The sequence below is a fragment of the Sitophilus oryzae genome, unplaced genomic scaffold (genome assembly GCF_002938485.1).
Source record: "Sitophilus oryzae breed Bouriz unplaced genomic scaffold, Soryzae_2.0 scaffold_980_pilon_pilon, whole genome shotgun sequence".
Classification (NCBI taxonomy): domain Eukaryota; kingdom Metazoa; phylum Arthropoda; class Insecta; order Coleoptera; family Curculionidae; genus Sitophilus; species Sitophilus oryzae.
The window spans coordinates 1308596-1327636 of record NW_022147617.1 but is presented as its reverse complement, the minus strand read 5'-3'; the positions used below and the strand labels follow the sequence as shown (position 1 = coordinate 1327636).

The 19041-nt window shown below is 31.9% G+C and overlaps 1 protein-coding gene across 7 annotated transcripts in view; it reads left to right on the top strand.

The window, feature by feature from the left end:
• LOC115891259 (anosmin-1) overlaps positions 1-19041 on the top strand; it is a 47592-nt gene that overhangs the window by 15461 nt on the left and 13090 nt on the right. For 6 of the 7 annotated variants that reach the window (XM_030911689.1, XM_030911688.1, XM_030911691.1 and 3 more), the window contains 3 exons: positions 2774-2969; positions 5229-5552; positions 10707-10909. In XM_030911689.1, coding sequence (XP_030767549.1) covers positions 2774-2969; positions 5229-5552; positions 10707-10909 — 723 coding nt within the window. The remainder of the gene's footprint in view (positions 1-2773; positions 2970-5228; positions 5553-10706; positions 10910-19041) is intronic. The other variant, XM_030911693.1, reaches the window with a different exon arrangement.

Here is a 19041-nt window from a genome sequence, read left to right as displayed (position 1 = left end):
TTAACAGTTCTGATAGAGTGAAAATATATTTTATAAGAAGAGTTCTATAGTTTCTGACTATTAATTAAAATAGTTCTATTTTCTATTGTATTAACCAAAATATGGCACATAAATAAAGTGACAGCCTGCGCAGTCAAAATCGACTTTCCGATTTAAAAATAATTTAAAGAATAGTTTTGAACAGAGTTCTGAATAATACCCCAAAAGTTCTATAAGATGTGCTAATTGATTTGTTAAAAATATCAACAATTAAAAATTTCATTCACGCCCTATATACAGTGTTTTTTCAAATAAAGAAACGAAATTTGGTCTGTTAGTATTTGACATAAATTAGGATTGACTGGCGCATTCAGTTGTTTTTTGTCACTTCCTGTGAAAACCGGCAATGACTACAACTTTTGAGTTTTAAATAGCACCCTCGGTATTGTTTTACTTTATTCGATGGAAAATGTCACTCTGAATAGAATGACACATATCATAGTCAACTTTTGACATTTTCTCTTTAATAAAAATTGTATTTTAAATTTCAATCTATAGTGCCATCAGTGCCATGGCTGTGTTAAAAACACTAATTTTTAATCAAGGAGCCTTAGCCTTGGGAAAATAGATTCCATCACCTAATGTTTTTCGTGTCTTATCCTAACCTGTTAAAAGACGCCCAAATCTATTTTTAATCATATCTCATCGGTTTCAAATGGAGCGAGGGTGGCTCATTAGAATATTTAGAAAAAGCATTATCTCTACGATGTTACAACTCTACTTAACCGACACATGTTCGAAAGTACCCATTTATATACGTTGGCGCCCAAATTTTTCGCATTTAGTGCACTCCTGGAAAGCGAATGTTTATTTTTGGTTTATATTTTGTTCATTCTGGGGTTATTATTTGTGTCCTGTGAAAGTTAATAAATAAATTTATAGTTTCTTTTTTTGCGACGTCCGGATTTTGTCCGAATTTCATAGTCCATTTGCCCGGATTTTGTCCAGATTTCTGAGTTCACTTGTCCGGAATTTCCAAAAGCCTTTATGGAAACCTTAATCATATCTCTATGTTTTCAAATGGAACGAGGGTGGTTCATTAGCATATTTGGAAAAAGCATTTTTTTACGAATAATTTGTTACCATACACTTAGTATTTCAAGTCAAATTGTCATTATGAACCGCATGTTACAATTTCAAATAAACCATATGACAAAATGTCAAAAGTTGACATATGATATGTCATTCTATTCAGAGTGTCATTTTCTATCGAATACAATAAAAAAATACCGAGGGTAGGTATCATTTAAAAATCAAAAGTTGTAGTCATTTTCGATGAGACAGGAAGTGACCAAAAACAATTGAATACGTCAATCAATTCTAATTTATGTCATATTCTAGCATACCAAATCTCGTTTTTTTTATCTGAAGAAGTAAAAAAGTTAAAGGGGTAGCCACTTTTGAGATGTACCCGGTAGATAGACATAAAATCCACTTTACGCGCAAAATATACATTGTTGAAAAACAGTTATGAATAGTATCCCAAAAGTTGAATAAGATGTGCTAATTAATTTTTAAAAATATCAACAAATATAAATTTTATTGACGCCCGACACTATAGATAGACAAAGAAATCAACTTTATAAGCAAAATACAATGTTGAAAACTAGCTCCGATTAGAGTTCTGAATAGCACCCCAAAAGTTTTATAAGATATGGTAATTTCACAGTAATTTATTTATTAAAAATATTAACAATTAAAAGTTTCATTGATACCCGATATTATACAGGGTTCAACAATAGTTCGCCGTAGTGTAAGGAGTGGAAACATCTTATTTTTATTTTCACATTTATTTTTTTTTCTGCTGATATAATGTAGCGACCAAACGCTAAAATTTTCGAAATGACTTCTACGCTTAATTTCAACGTTAGCACCTTAAAAATTATTTAGAATCGTAAAAAATGCCCCCTAAAAAAACTCACGCGATTTAACATCTCGACCAGATTATTGGAGGGGTCAGAAATTTCTTATTCCGGAAAATGTCAAAAATTTCTCAAAAATTTGTAACCATGTTGTTTACCTTTCGTACACGATAACTCCTAAACTAATCAATTTAGTCACATACTCTTTTAATTTAATCGATTGAGAACACATAGGCGGTAATAGCTGAAGTCACTAAGTTTCATAGTAAATGTATTTCTTTTTGGAAAATAAACTTCAAACATTAACTTTATTGTATCATGATTGGTAAGCGAGAAACTTTTTGATTTGAATATATAAAAAATTAAAAAAAGTTCCTCGAGTTGTTTTGTTATACTAATATGTGGTATTAGTTATTTTAGTATGATTATACAAGGTGTCCCAGAAATAAGTGCAAGTATTTTAACTGGTAGTATAGTTCAACCCCAGAAACACGCTTATGAGGTTTTTTTCGCGAAAAAAAAATTTTGAAAATTCGGAATTCTTTTTAAATTTTTTTTTTTTTTTTAGTTTTTAGTTAAATAACATATTTTCTTGATAATATGGCAACATAGGTAGTAGATTAAATTTACAAGAAAGAAAATACAGAAAAGATCCAGTGGTTCTCAAAATTTGAGCAAACAATCCTTTTTTTTGGAAATTCTCAAAATAAAATAACTCCGTTATTTTGAACTTATTTGAAAAACAATAAAGAGAAAATATGTTTCTTTTATCGAGATCTACCACCCCTTAAAATACTTGCACTTATTTCTGGGACACCCTATATAATTAATGCTAATTCTCATAATAGTTCTCCCTTTTTTTCTTTTTGTAGTGTTTAAGGGAATGCTTACTGAGGCCTTATATTAAACCTGGTTTATGTCCTCAGAACACCACTATCTTGTCACCTTTCGCCAGGGTTTGTCTAGAGCTTTGCCATGCCGACTCTCATTGCCCTAGATTAGAAAAATGTTGTGCTCATCATTGTGGAATTACCTGTCAAGAGCCAGACCAATTGTCATCTGCTGTAGGTATGATTATATTTATTTGCAAATTAGTTAAGTATTAAAATTAGGAAGCATTATTTTTTGATCTAGTTACACTTACACAAGTGGAACAAATGGCACTTAAAAGTTTATCAATATTCTCCGGAAAATGTCAAGAAAAATATAAAAGTTTCAACATTTTTTTCGCAAAAAAACCTCATGGGCGTGTTTCTGGGGGTTGTTGTTCGTTTCTGCCTGTTTCTGGGGTATTGGGTTAATAACCTAACCTAACCTAACCATTTAAAATACTTGCACTTATATCTGCGACACCCTGTATATAAATAGGCAGGAAACGTACCTAAAAATTGGTCTTAGGGGGATAAAAAATAAGTAAATAGTCAAAGTTTTTTAATAAATTGTTTTTTTACTTAATTGGCTTGTTATAAGACCCAATCAAGTCGTCTAGGTCTTTTTGTCAGTTCATTGATAATTTAATTTTTTGAAATAGGTAACTCTCTATGAATAGACATCATTGCCAGTCCATTAAGTCTTATTTAGAACTGGAATTTTGACGATATTTTTTTATTCGTCTTATTGTTGAAAATGTCCTTTCCGGTATGGCTGTGGAAACTGGTATTGTACAAAATATCAACAACAGTCTGTACACGTTAGGGTAAGCTTGTGTTGTCGCTCTATTTTTAATTTTAATAATTTATAAAAAAAAATGAAGCGATTGGACCGGCCGCGAATCTAACACCATACCGCTCGCAAAGTACGCCACCACTGGCCAACGATCAGGAAAGCATCACAAGTTAAAAGAAAAACATAATTTCTGGGGCAACAAACTTTATAATTGGCAATTATTGGAACAGAACATACATAACATAACTGTTAGAAGTCTTGGAAAACGTAAGAATTGCAGTCCGTATTACTGATAAATACCTATATCAACAAGGAAACAAATATATAATAATAATCCGACTATACAGTATAACTCCGTGATTGAAGTATGAAAACCTAAAACCTGGATTAATAAGTATATTGAAAAAAAATTGCAGAAATTAGAATGCTGGAGATGATGACAGAATGCTAAAAATACGTCGAATAAAAAATGAGAAAGTTATATAGTCGTAGATTGGGGAAAAACAAAGTGACTATCACAGCGGGAAAAAGACTAAAGTGACATGGAATCATAAGAAGCAGCATCCGTAGGAGGATAAAGAAAATTCCCTAGTGGAGTCCTATGGGAACAAATCTTGGAGAGAAGAGATTAACGATGTCATGGAAACAGAGGGTTACAGCCCAATAGCATTTTTAGACACAGAATCGAAACAAAATCTATGCTGAGAAACATTGCGAAACAATTTCGAAACAATGATGGTGTTTGTGTCAGGTCACAAAAGTTCTGAAATTAATTCGACACATTTTTGATACCTATGTTTCGTAACATAAATCGTTTTATGTTTACAACAGTACAGAACATTTTACCAAAACATGGTTTCGCTACAGGTTACTAAATAACAATAAAGACCTTAGTGTCACAAATTTTTCGAAACTTCTTTTTTGTTTGTGCCTGAACAATTTCCATAATTTATTTGATATTCTGTCAGATATGAGAACCGTACTTTATTGTTTAAATTTTGTTCTGCAGTTTTTGCATTTAAGCATTCAATTTAAGCATTCCTCAAGTTTTTATAATAATAATTAAAAAAATAAACGTTTTTAATTATTTTGACCAGAAGTTTTGATTGGCGTTGTTGAAAGGTAATTAGTCTGACATTTATACACAGATAGCGCTAAATCGAAACATTTTGGAAACGTAGGTTTTCATTTATTGTTGATTCATTTTCGAAACACGAGTTTCTCTCTTTTTTGACACAAATATGATATAATGCAGATGATTTGTGCCCGACTCCATGTCAGTTTTATAAAATAATGAATTAAAATTCCGCCATGTTGGCTAGTGATAGGGTTTTTAACTAAAAATATGTGCTGGCCCAACGAAAACATTATTTTAGAAATATATTTTAATTATTCTATATTTCTATGAAAATATTTTTAAAATGTGCGTTTGAATTGTCCGCGTATTTTTTATAAAGGTTGGCGTGAGAATTTCAACTAGAAAAACTGATATAATACTTTTTCTGAGCACTGGGCCATCCTGTACTTATAGTACTGAATATATCAACGTATGATAATAATATTTATGACCATGAAAAAATATGTAAACCTTTCAGTTTGAATACCCAGGGAAATACTAATTTCAACATTTTAAAATATGTTTAAAATATATATTTATTTTAGGTGTTCCCGGTATACCAAGGGAGATAATCATTACAGAACTAAGAAAGCGAGCTGTACATATTCAATGGACGAAAAAAAGCCATTACAATCTGAATAATTCATCAACTGTTATTTTCTTAATTGAAGAACGACACCATCCTGGAAAACACTATACTGAAGCCAAGTTAACTAAATGGACACCATTCTTAACAACAGATAAGACAGAGTGTTTTTTGAAAAAGGCTATTAAACCTGGAAATTGGTATCAATTTAAAATAGCAGCTGTAAATGAGAATGGTACCAAAGGATATTCGAAAACTTCTTATCCATTTAGTACTAGTGTATGTAAGTTAAATTTACCATGACTAATTATTAAAACATTTTATTCTATATATAAATGTTTATATTATTATGCAGAAATAATTATTATAACTATCTATTAAGGATAAACTCGCTAGAAATTGAGTGAATAATGATATAATTCGTAACTGTAACTTGAATTTGCCTCTTCACATTGTTCTTGCTCCTTAAACAACTAATATTGGGGAAGAGAAATGGGGATATTTGAAAAATAAATAATTTTATTACTAAAAATTTCTTCGAATATATTTTTTCTTTAAACAATTCTGTATTAAATTATCATATACTGACATTTTCTATTTTCTATTACTAAAAATATCTTAGAATATATTTTTTCTATTAAAAAATTCTGTATTAAACAGCCTCTACACTATACGAACAACTCTTCGAAGCAGGTCAAGGTCGCGTTTCGTCGCCCAACTACTCGTGAGGAGGGCATGGTGAGATTGTGTTTTTTGGCGTTTCCTGTTGCCTCGTTCAATTTTGTTAGTGGCTATTCCTTTTGAGCTATTTCCAAAACGTGGCGGTATCTGTACCCGAGGCAAAAAACTTTTAAAATGAACTTAATTTTTTGGATACACCTTCAATATAGGGCATCGAGATATACTTAATTAGTTGAATTTTGACTCTCTCTCTTGTTTTCATTGCTCGTTATATTTTCCGTGTTATATATTTTATAAATTCTTTATTTCAATATTTTAATAATTAATTTATTTGGATAATTATTGTTACTTTATATATTTTTTTTATTATTTCTTCTCTTTATTGAGGGCTAGTTTTTTTTTAAATCTCTATTGAACACGTCTATTATTGTATTTTTTATATATTGGATGGTAGAACAAAATTTAAGTACCTACAGAAGAAAGTTGAATTTGTTAGTCCATAGTACATCTAGTAAGTCTGTAGTCCATCTAGTAAATATTTGATTGTTTGAGATAAGGCGATAAATTATGGCCCATAATACAATCATCGACATATCGTTTATAGAATATTATGTTTGTATTTATGCTGTTTAAAACATATTCAATGGCACTGAATTTTTTCTGCAGTTTTTGCATTTAAGCATTCAATTTAGGCATTCCTCAAGTTTAACTGAATAATACTGGATAATTACATAATCCAACTGGATAACACTGGATAAACTACATAATCCAACCGTCAAAAACAATCTAACTGACCAGTTAAATTCGCAGATACAGAAACTATCTCACAAAATCGAAGGAGATGACGTGACACAATCATGAAAATAAATAGCAAATGTCCTAAAAACCACCTCACAGACTGTTCTAGGATATAGACCTAACAATAAAAACAAAAGTGGATCACCAAAGAAATTCCGCTACTCATCGATGAACGTAAAAAGCCAAAAATAACAAGGACAAGTACAGTGGATCTCTGTACTACAGAGTTAAATAAGGTCGAAAATCAGGATTGCCGAAAATGAATGGCTTAAAAAACAACTACAAACTACAACACAAACATGATGATTTTAATCTCCATAAAAAACATAAAGAAACCGTTGGAGTGTACAAAAAATGGAGCCTATATAGGTATAACAATCAACGAGAATAATCAGATAATTCTAAATGATAACGAAAAGCGCCAAATATGGGAGGAGTATGTAGAAAAACACTTTAATGATAATCGACCGGACAAAGAACTCACAGTCGGAAAAAAACTAGACCTTCTATTACGAAAGAAGAGATTGAAAATACAACTTGCGAAGAATAATAAAGCAGCTGGGCCGGATGAGATCCATCAGAAATACTCAAACTTCTGGACGAGAGAGGCATTGCAGTTCTATCCAAGTTGTTTAACCAAATATATGACACTGGTCACTATCCGGAGCAATGGTTATCTTCGACTTTTATCCCTATACCAAAGAAGATCAGCGCACGAAAATGTGCAGAACACAGACACATCAGTCTCATGAGTCATTCTCTAAAAATATTCCTGAGAAAAATACATTGGAACTTCGGAGATTGTACGGAAGGTGTGAGATTGCCATGAGTAACTCACAGTTTGGATTTAGACAGGGGTTAGGCACCAGGGAAGCACTGGCCGCGACGCAGATATTAGTACAGAACTGCTACGACCAGCGAAAGAACGCATGTCTATATTTTATAGATTAAGAAAAAACTTTCGATAGGGTTCAACATCATAAAGTTATACAGCTTCCCAGGAGATTAGATTTAGACCAGAAAGACATCCGATGTATCGAAAACCTATACTGGCGCCAATCAGCACGGGTAAAATTAGCGAACGGCCATGGGGGACTTGCCATTAACACAAAGAAAACAAAATTTATGGTTGTCACGAGAGATGTGGATGAGTTTAGAGACGCCAACTTAACATACGAAGGAAAATTCTTAGAACGAGTCGCAAAATTCAAGTACCTGGGAGGTTGGCTTCACGGGGACTGGTAATCTGACAGGGACATTAAGTGCAGAATCGAACAAGCCCGGGGCGCATTCCTGAAATTTAAAAAAGTCTTCACCTGTAGCAATTTCGACCTTGAGATTCGATTGAGATTTGTGGAATGCTACGTCTGGTCGATACTTCTATACGGCGTGGAGCTTTCGAAATGTGGATATACCGCAGAATCCTCAAGATACCATGGACGGCCAAGATAAGAACCGAGGATGTGCTCAGACGTATTAATAGAGAACGTAAACTCTTCAACCACATAAAAAAAGAAAGACTGTATACCTGGGTCACGTAATGCGTATAACCATATAAAACCAATTTCTCCAGTTAATTATCGAAGGCAAGATCGAGGGCAGAAGAGGTTTGGGACGGAAAAAAATGTCGTGGCTGCCGAACATACAAACGTTGATCCATACAGCCAGAGATAGGGAAGCCATGGAAAGTGTGGTCGCAAACATCCGTTAATGGATAAGCAGAGAAAGAAGAAGAAGAAAACATATTTTTCCAAATATTCCATTACCAGTTGTGCAATGATGGCAGAAATTGCTGCTCCCATTGCGTAGCCATGAAGTTGTTGTATTGAAAAAGATATTATTTAATATAATGTTTATCTCACGCTTAAATTTATTCAGCGGAATAATTTCTAATTTAGAGATATCTTGGATTTTTTTGTTATTACTATATTTATAAGATCTAAAGGTTGTGAGGGTACAAAAAAAATAAATAAAGATGTTAGGATACAATGAAACTACGTCAAGGGAAATTAATACGTAGTTACCAGAAATTTTTATGTCTTTGAGGAGGAAGTTTCTGAATTCGAATGAGTTTCTTAGGGGGCAGATTATAAAAGGGTGACTGTACAGGGTTAGGTTAACTAGATCAGCTACGTTTTACTAGTTGAAGTTTCTAACCGGTTTGGATGCTTGTGGGAACAAAAAATATCTGCTAGAATAACTGCCGAACAGATAATAATAATATGATTTTTCAATGACAGTGACATTACATCATAAACACTATTTTATAGGTCTGTTAACTAGAACTAAAAGCAAAGGCACAGTTTTAAGGTAAAAAATACGAAAAACTGTTAGTGTCTTCTTGAAAAGCGAATATCTTCAAAAAAATAAAGCTGTTGAGATGAACAAAAAAAAACAAGTACTTATTGAGAAAAGATACACCTAGACGATAAAACGATTTTTAAGTTTCTTGCTTTATTAACGTACTTCACAGAGTGTTTCAAATTTTCCCCAAAATTTCAACATCTTTTTTCCCTCGTAAAAATTGAAATATGGCAACTTTCATTTTTAATTTAGCGAAGAGACACTAAAAACTTAAATAATTTAGATACAAATTGCTTAAAAATCATCAAAATCGGTCAACTAGAACACAATATACAAGGTGGTCCGAACTGTATTCCGGAAACTTCGGCAGCGTATTCTGCAAATAAAAAGAAGTAAAAAAGTTCGTATAAATGTATGTCCTAAAATGCTTAGTTTCGGAGATACAGGGTGTAGAAGTTTCATATTTATTTCGATTTTTTCCAAATAATTTCTGATGCAACGCCAATATTTGGATGAAAATTAGTGTCTGGGAGTTTTTTGACATGAGAAATTTGATTTTGATGTCAGTATGACTCCTGTTAGTAGAGGGCGCCACCTACATATTTGTTAACTGGTTTGAAGAGCAATAACTTTTCGTTAGTACCTGTATAAAACTACTGAGTAAAAAAAATATACATTTGCGACTTTTTTTACGTGAAAAAGGTCTCTTGGTAAAAATCGCTACGAGTAATGGTTTTCGAGATATTTGAAATCAAAATTATCAACACCTGTCATCATTGCCATAAATTAAATATGTTGACTAAATAGTTATTAGACTGAAATGATAAATTTGGAACGTTTTTGTGCCAAAAGTTCAACAGAAATTGTTTTATCATCATTTTTTGCAGAAAAATTTATGATTAATTTAAGAAAATAAAAATTTCCCAAATTTATTATTTCAGTGAAATAACTATCTACTCAATGTATTTATTTTTCGCCAATAATGACATGTATTGACTAGGTATTGGTTATTTCCATTCTAAATATCTTAAGAATGGTTGCTCGTAGGGATTTTTACAAAGAGATATTTTTTAGTAAAGAGTCACAGAGATGTATATTTTTTCGCTCAGTAGTTTTATACAGGTATGGTCAAAAAGTTATTACTCTTCAAAACAGTAAAAACACATGTAGGTGGCGCCCTCTACTAGTAGGAGTCATATTGACATCAAAATCACATTTCTCATGTCAAAAAACTCCCAGACACCAATTTCCATCGAAATATTTACTTTACTTCAGAATTTATTTGGAAAGAATCGAAATAAAAAACTTCTACACCCTGTATCTCCGAAACTAAGCATTTTATGACATACATTTATACGAACTTTTTTACTTATTTTTATCTACAGAATATGCTGCCGAATGTTCCGGAAAACAGTTCGGACCACCCTGTATAAAACTTTAAAACACATGAATATTTTAAAGTGCCCGTTTTTCGTGCCGGTGATCTATACGATTCCTTCTGGATGTAATATTTTAATGTTAACTAATTAGTAAAATATTCATTTTATGAATTAAAATGTTTATTGAGTTGTATTATTTTAAATCTTAAATCACTAAATAATAATTTAATGAATCAATCACATCACAATATTATTACATCTCTATCAAATTTTAGCTCCAAAACCACCTAAGAAACCTTTGGATATAGCCGTTAGCCGTCTATATAAAACTAAAAATGGAAGTATAAATGCAGAACTCAAATGGAAAGAACCACCTTCCGACTTACCGGTTCAGAAATACAAGCTGTTTTGGAGTATTCGACTACACGGTATCAAGGCCCTTGATTCAGTGTTCGTACGACATCAGTTTGTTTCAAAGGTTTGTGTGTCGAATTTTATCCAAATTGGTAGTTGACTTGTGATTTATTGGCATGTTGAAGTTGGATATGTTTTTAAGAAACATTTGTTGTCGTTTTGCCAAATTTATTCTGGCATTCTCATAATTATGTGCATCTCATCTACCACCAAGAGAAATATAAAAAGCAATGATGTTAAGTTAAATTTCGAAATATAATTTCATATGATAAAAAAGGGATTTGGCATTTCACTCAGCGCTAATAAAAATATTAATTTATATTATCTATTAACCGATAATAAAAGCAGTGTGGCCAACTAGCCCACGAAGACTTTTCCAAATTCCCCACGAAGACGGTCAAAATTTCCCGATCTTTCTAGAAATTCCCACAAATGACTCAAAATCAATTATAGTGTCCTAGCTAGAGAGCCAATACCGTCTTGTGCGTCTCAAAAGTGGCTCACCCCCATAACTTTTTTATTTTATCAAATAAAAAACGAGATTCGGTATGTTAGTATATGACATAAATTAGGATTGATTGGCATATTCAATTTTTTTCGGCCACTTCCTATTTCACCGGAAATGGCTGCAATTTTTTATTTTTAAATGGCACCCTCCGTATTTTTTTTACTTTATTCGATAGAAAATAACATTCTGAATAGATTGACATATCATATGTCAACTTTTGACATTTTTGCTTAAAACCAAAATTGAATTTTTAATTTCAATCTAGAGTGTTAAAAACACTAATTTTTAATCAGGGAGCCTTGGAAAAATAGATTTGATCGTCTAATGTTGTTCGTGTCTTATTCTGGCCGGTTAAAAGATTCATAAATCGTATTTATAATCATATCTCAATCTTTTCAAATGGAACGAGGGTGGCTCATTAGCATATTTGGAAAAAGCATGTTTTTACGAATAATTTGGTACCACACATTTGGTATTCAAATTTTCATTATGAATCGCATGTTGCAATTTTAAATAAATCATATTCTAAAATGTCAAAAGTTGACATATGATATGTCATTCTATACAGAATGTCATTTTCTATCGAATTAAGCAACAAAACACAGAGGGTACCATTTAAATATCAAAACTTGTAGTCATTTTCGGGGAAGCAGGAAGTGACAGAAAACAATTGAATACGTCAATCAATCCTAATTTATGTCATATATTAATATACCAAATCTCGATTTTTTATGTGAAAAAATAAAAAGTTATAGGGGTGAGCCACTTTTGAGACGCAGCCGGTAATATGGGGGGGGGGGGGCTTTTGTTGGTGTTCTTTTACGCTTTTATCCGACTAGACATTATACTGCCGTTTTAACGAAAAATTATTTATTTTCTAGAAATAATGCAACGTTATTAATCTTACCTATATCAACTGAAAAATAAAATAAAACGCCTCAAATACGTTCCTGCCTAACTCACTCATTGAACGAGTGAAGGAAGAACGACATCCAAAAAACGATAGAAAATACAATTTACTTGAGAATTAAAATGACAGACACAACTGTCACTGTCATGGATCTTCTTGTAGGATAGACTATAGTCGTCTAGGCGGTCTACGCTCTGCGTTGTGCGTCTTGTATTGAGTACCGCGGTAGGCGATGCGCAAAATTTTATTTTTATCGAGTGAGAGATTTACATGTATTTAGTTGCGATAATGCTTTACGATGCCTTACTTTGACAACCTCGTAAGTACTCAAAACATGTTTTCACAGGAGAAACAAAAAAGTATTCCTATTAATCTCTTAACAAATACAGGAGTTAGGCAGGGATGTGTCTTAGCGCCTCTCCTATTCAACATATTCATGGCAGCGCTCTCCATTATAGTGGACAGCAAACTGCAGGAGAGAGGATTGGGCATTAGATACAGATACGACGGCGGTCTGTTCAACATAAAAAGACTCAGCAAAAACACGTACAAAATTCATCACAGAACTTCAATACGCTGATGACTGCGCTCTAGTTGCAAAAACTGTACAGCAATTACAAGAAATGTTGAACACATATACCTGGGCATACTAGGCTTTGGGCCTTAAGCTAAACATCGACAAAACTAAAATCATGTGCACTCCCCCGGAAGATCACAACAATGCTATAAAAATCGGAGAAGAACTACTGGAATATGTAGCGGTATATTCAATTATCTCGGCAGTTTGATTTCGGAAAAGGCCAATATCGACTCTGAAATTCAGCACAGGATTAGCAGCGCCTCAAAAGCATTCTGGAAATTAAAAGACAGGTTTTTCTACAATCATGACCTGAGCACAAAAACGAAACTTGCAGTGTCCCGAGCAATAATAATCCCCACCATGTTATATGGGAGCGAAACCTGGGTGCCGTACCGCCGATACATGAACACATTAAACAAGTTGCAACAGAGACACCTTAGACAACTCTTAAGAATCAAATGGTTCCATCATGTCTCAAACGTATCGTTTCTTGAAAAAGCTAGCTGCGAGAGTATTGAAGTCGTTGTTACAAAATCCCTACTAAGATGGGCTGGTCACGTATGCAGAATGCAAGAAAACCGCATACCAAAATCACTGCTTTACGGTGAGCTTGTAGACGGTAAGAGGACAACTCAAAAGGTACAAGAACATTTTCCACGAAAACTTAAAGGGGATTAACGTACAGAAGAGTGGGAAGTAGCAGCTCACAATAGAACTCAATGGAGAAGAATTGTAAACTCAGTTAACAGCGAGAACCAAAAAGTTGAGAGGCAACAAAGCAATGAGATTTTTGAATGTCCGGAGTGCGGTATACAAATAACATCACGTATTGGGCTTTTCAGTCACAGAAAAGCTCATGAAAGAAAACGCCTTGCGTGACCATCTCCTGTGATGCGTGTCAAACACTCGTTAGCGAGTAATGGCAGTATGTATGTATATGTATTCCTATTAATTGTGAGAAAAATACCCACAAATAGCGTAATAATCAAAATAATTTGATTTTGTTTTACAACATATGATTTTGAGAATAGACTATGAGGTCTTTATCGAATTAGCTATAATTGTAACTTGCCAAAAATTTGAAAAAAACTTTGTATCGAGAGAGGTTTTCAAGGTAAGGTATTGTTTATCATTATAAAAGATTTAATTTACTCAGTTGGTTGAATGCGTATACGATTTTAACTATTTTTTACGCATAATACATGAATTTCCACGAATATGGAGTTTTGGGTTGAAATTTCCCTTTTCTCTCTGGATCTCGAAATTTCCCACAAATCGGAAAATTTTCCACGAGTTGGCATTACTGAATAAAAGAGTCAACTATAATATACAGGGTGAATCTTAAATAAGTGCAAATATTTGTAGGGGTAGTATTTCGACTCCAGAAACACGATTATGAGGTTTTTTTCGCGAAAAAAAACTTTTTTAGTTTTTAGACACATACAGACGAAAACGAAAATTTTATTACTTAGTATCGGTGTGCATCAGGCAAAAAAATATCCCAATTTTCTGTCTTGGGGCAGACATATAATTGCATCTGACACATACAGACGAACGAACAGAAACTTGGGGTATTTTTTGCCCGATGCACACCGATACTAAAGAAATAAAATTCTCGTTTTCGTCTGTATGTGTCTTCGTGTTGGCGGATGGAATCGCCATGAATGTTTTAGGCATTTTGATTAATATATGTTATAGTGCCTGAAGAAGCGACAATAAAGTCGCGAAACGTCGCAAAAAAAACATAATTGTTTTCTTTCGAGCCTTCCCAAATACCCACGATTTTCTGCGATTTTATTCTGCGCAGAGAAAATTTTATTTGTTTATCGAAATCTACCAGCCCTGAAAATATTTGCACTTATTTAAGACTCACCCTGTATAAGTTTTGATTATACTATTGTTTGGAATCATATTAAAGGCAAATAATGAAAAAAATTACATTTAGAATAACAATATTAATTACATTTGGGGGTTGGAACCTTTGGGGTTTTATATTTATAATTGCTTTAAAAACAGAAGTAATAATACGTAACTCACAGAAAGCTGATTCAAGAAGTCACAGTTTAAACGTATTATATCTTCGTATACACCCAAAAAAATTAAAATATTATTAATATAAATAATCAATCCAAAAATTTTAATTGTATCAAGCCTAAAACGATGGAGTCTTTTTGGTAGCCACATAAGTCTTTTTAATGGTCGAAGACGTCCTCTTTACTTGAAAGGACACTTGTTGCATTAAGGAGTTTAAGTTAGGAGTTAGTTTGCTGCATTAACAGATTTTTATATTGAATAAAAATGATTTAGCTAAATTAGTTTAAAATTGCATCAAAAAATATCTTTTTAGATACATGTTTGTGTCCCAAAACGTTCTACTCTTTTCTATGAACTTTTAACAAGTTTTATGTCTAGTTAAAATTTTGTTTTAATTAAGGTAAGTTTAATTAATTTTTAGTAAATAACGTCAAGGGCAAGATCTCGGCAAAATTATTAGCGATTAAAAAAATGCTATAGTTATATTCCTTTTTATAATCTATATATATAATCAGAAATATATTTATAATCTAGATAGATACACATAATATCTTATATTTATACACTAAATAAGTAATTTGTTAATCCTATTTCCTTTTTCTTGGTGCACTTTCTTCCTTATAAATCTTTTTCGAGATGCAAGAACAGCCTACAATGACATTGACATATTCTGGAATCCATTCATCTAAAAGATTCTCGGGAAAGTCTTGGGCCAACATACTGTCAATCCCATCTGACTGGAGATCTCTTCTTTTTATTACTCTTAATTTATATTTTTTAGGTTGGCAGCGTTGAAACATTCCACATGAGTCTTTTTTGCATAGGCCTGTATGTACATATCTAGAACAGAATTTATCATTTTAACATTTTATCATCTAGGTTACTGTGAAAGTCGAAAATTCATTGATGAAATTCAAGAATTTTGTCAACCGTTACTAGTAATTTCTAACATTCACTAGTGAAAATTGGATTTACTTAAAATTGCTACTAACCGTTGGGGGAACGATAGATTAATGTTCATCTTCTCATTTTTTTGAGAATTACAAAAAATAAATAAATACAAAAATTTCAGAGGGTGCTAAAGTGCACAATTTAAAATAATTAAGTATATAATTGTGGTGAATATTACGTAAGTTTTCTCCAAAAAAATTCTTTATGGGTATTTCGCCACTGCGCTGCAAGAAAAATCTACAAAATAAAATAGTTATTTTTTATAAACACTTCTGCGTTAAACCTAAACGGACTCTGCTTGTCAGAAGTTATGTTTACAGTTATAAAAATATGCCTGACAAAGAAAAAAATTATCAATATTATTATATTATTATCAGGTAGTAATTGTTAATTTTGAAGTTAATATAATGTCATTTTAACAGAACGTCAACGGTTTCTTGTAGACGTATCTGTTTTAAAAAGTAAAGTGTTATCGAATAGTTCAATTTAAATATTTTAAATAGTTTTTTTCTTTATTCTTTGTTTTTTTTTGCTTCCGACGACGGAAAGAGATAAACTTTCCGAAACGTTAAGCATTTTTTCTTTGTTAGGCAAATTTTTATAACTGTAAACATAACTTCTGACAAGCAGCGTCCGTTTAGGTTTAACCATGGGTTTAACGCAGAAGTGTTTACAAAAAATAACTATTTTATTTTGTAGATTTTTCTTGCAGTGCAGTGGCGAAAAACCCATAAAGATTTTTTTTGGAGAAATGAATCCGCCACATAGGTATAGACATTTTTTATAACATAAGTTTTTTTTCAACATCATTTTTTAATTTTATACAGGGTCCGGCAAAAGTGTTTCATGCATCTGTAGCTACTAGAATAAAAAAAATTGGGAATTTTATTTAGTATGTACTAGGATGCATTTCAGGAAAATATTTTAACTTTTACAGGGTGGCTCAAAAAAGTGTGAATGGATTGAGATGATTTTTTTTAAATAGAATAGTATATTATTGCATTTTTGGCCTCCTTTCAGATCACCTTACATAATCCTAAGATATTAGTAAATGTGTTTCGGTAGCAATGCATGCAATTGTACCATAATTTTGCATTTAACAGAAAAAAAAGATAAAAAGATGTAAATATTTCTTTAAAAGTCGATTATTTTTAAAAACGAGAGCTTCTTTAAACATTTGCCAGATATATAAACAAATAACCAGACAATTATATCCACTGACTAGTGAGAAAGAAAATCTACGATTCCGACTGCAATCCCACTAGTTCCTAGATTTTCTTAAACAAATTACTGTAGATTATATAAGAACAATTTTTGAGAAAAAGTATTTTTTATGACATTATTTATGAATTATTTTATAGCATAGCTTTATATTATTTATACATGTCAAACCGATGCAATGGAATGGGGCGAAACGTTATAAATGTTTGTAAGCGTTTATAAAAATTTTACGCAAAACCTATGCGGTGTGTACGCGATTGTATGCAATTTTTTTTATAAAGACTTCAAATGCATGTCGGGTAAACTAACATTCCCCAGCCAATCCCCAAATATGTATTTGAGATCTCTGCCGAATTGCTACTGTTCAAATCGCCATCATGTATGTGCTGTGTCTGTTGTATAATCATTGTAATACTTAAAAAGAAATGAGTTTGTATAGAATATAATTTTATGTTCTAAAAAAATTCTCTCCCTTCTTAGGGTAAAAACACAGTGGAGTATTTCATCTCGCCGCTGCACCTGCTCGCCGTTCACGTCGCTGTATATTTATACAGATTTGATCATTTTAGAAGTGTGGTCTGGATTTTGACGTGAAATTATTCTCTGTCTTACACGTTAAAATCCAAACCACACTTCTAAAATGACCAAATCGGTATATTTCTAGGTGCGCAACGAGCTGATTGGCACCAGTTTGTTTTGGTGCATAAATTTGTCCTAGAATTAGCATCGTCGCACGGCAAACAGAGCGGCGCGGCGCACAGTAGTTCCCTCCCTTATAAAAATTTGGCCAAAACTCAATATATCGAAAAAAAATATTTTGATCATATATGATCAAATATTTTATAATATATATTTAAAAACATGAAAGGTTTGTTATAAAAATATATTTTGGAAATTCATGCACTTTAGAGCACTTATGTGATAACATTTTATATGCAATAGTCTAAAAAAGCATATATAACTGTTTTTGTATCGACAATGAATAAATTACTCACTTAGTGTTTTCAAAATAATATTAAATAGTGCATTTTATAATTAGACCATACTGCACGTATACTTTCCTCATATAATATCAGTTTTTGACAGATAAAATGAAAAAAAAATAGTACTAACCATTTGAAAATATCAAAATTATATTGTACCTGTGAAATATATTTTATATACATAACTAAATCAAGGATATCGCAGCTGAACTAAGTGATTGTTTTTAACTTAAATGAAACTTCATAATGTCTTTTTTGAGAACCATGTCAAATTAGCTGCTAATATCTGCTATTCAGCATAAATTGTCTTGTAAACAAACGTCTTATATAAATGTTGCATGGTTTATAAATGTGCATTTAAAAAATTGAAATAGAGCATTTTAAATATTTCATTGTTAGCCACGCCATAAAAAATGACCGGTATAAGATAATGTGAGTTTTTCTTCACAAATTTATTCTATTTTCTTTGGCGTTAAGAAAATATTGGTAAAGTACAGGGTATTAACATAGTATAGCATTAGATATTAACAAATATAAATTAACCTCAGATTTTAACCAATTTTCGGATATACCTACTATTATTAATGAAAATTTTAATAAATAAGAAATAGCATGGTAACACCGCATAGTTTTTCAAATAAAAATAGTGTCCTATATGCACAATTTTATGCTGAATCAAATTATGTACAGAAAAAAGGGAGTTATGATTTAAAAAAGCCCAGGATTTTATCATTACTTTGGGACACCCTTTATACAACAAAATATTTTTAGTATATGCACCTTAATAAAACATGCAAATATTTATATAATACTTTTTTCATATTTTCGTCTACGCAACGACGATATTGAACTTTCTCACACTTATGGGCCACCCTGTATCTTTATTAGCTTATCAACGATTTACCGCATATCTTCTAACCATTGTTCATTCTGTTTGTTGTTTTTTAATTTTTCCTAAATACCTTTATAAAGTAATACTTATTAATATTGGTAAATAAATTGCGCTTTT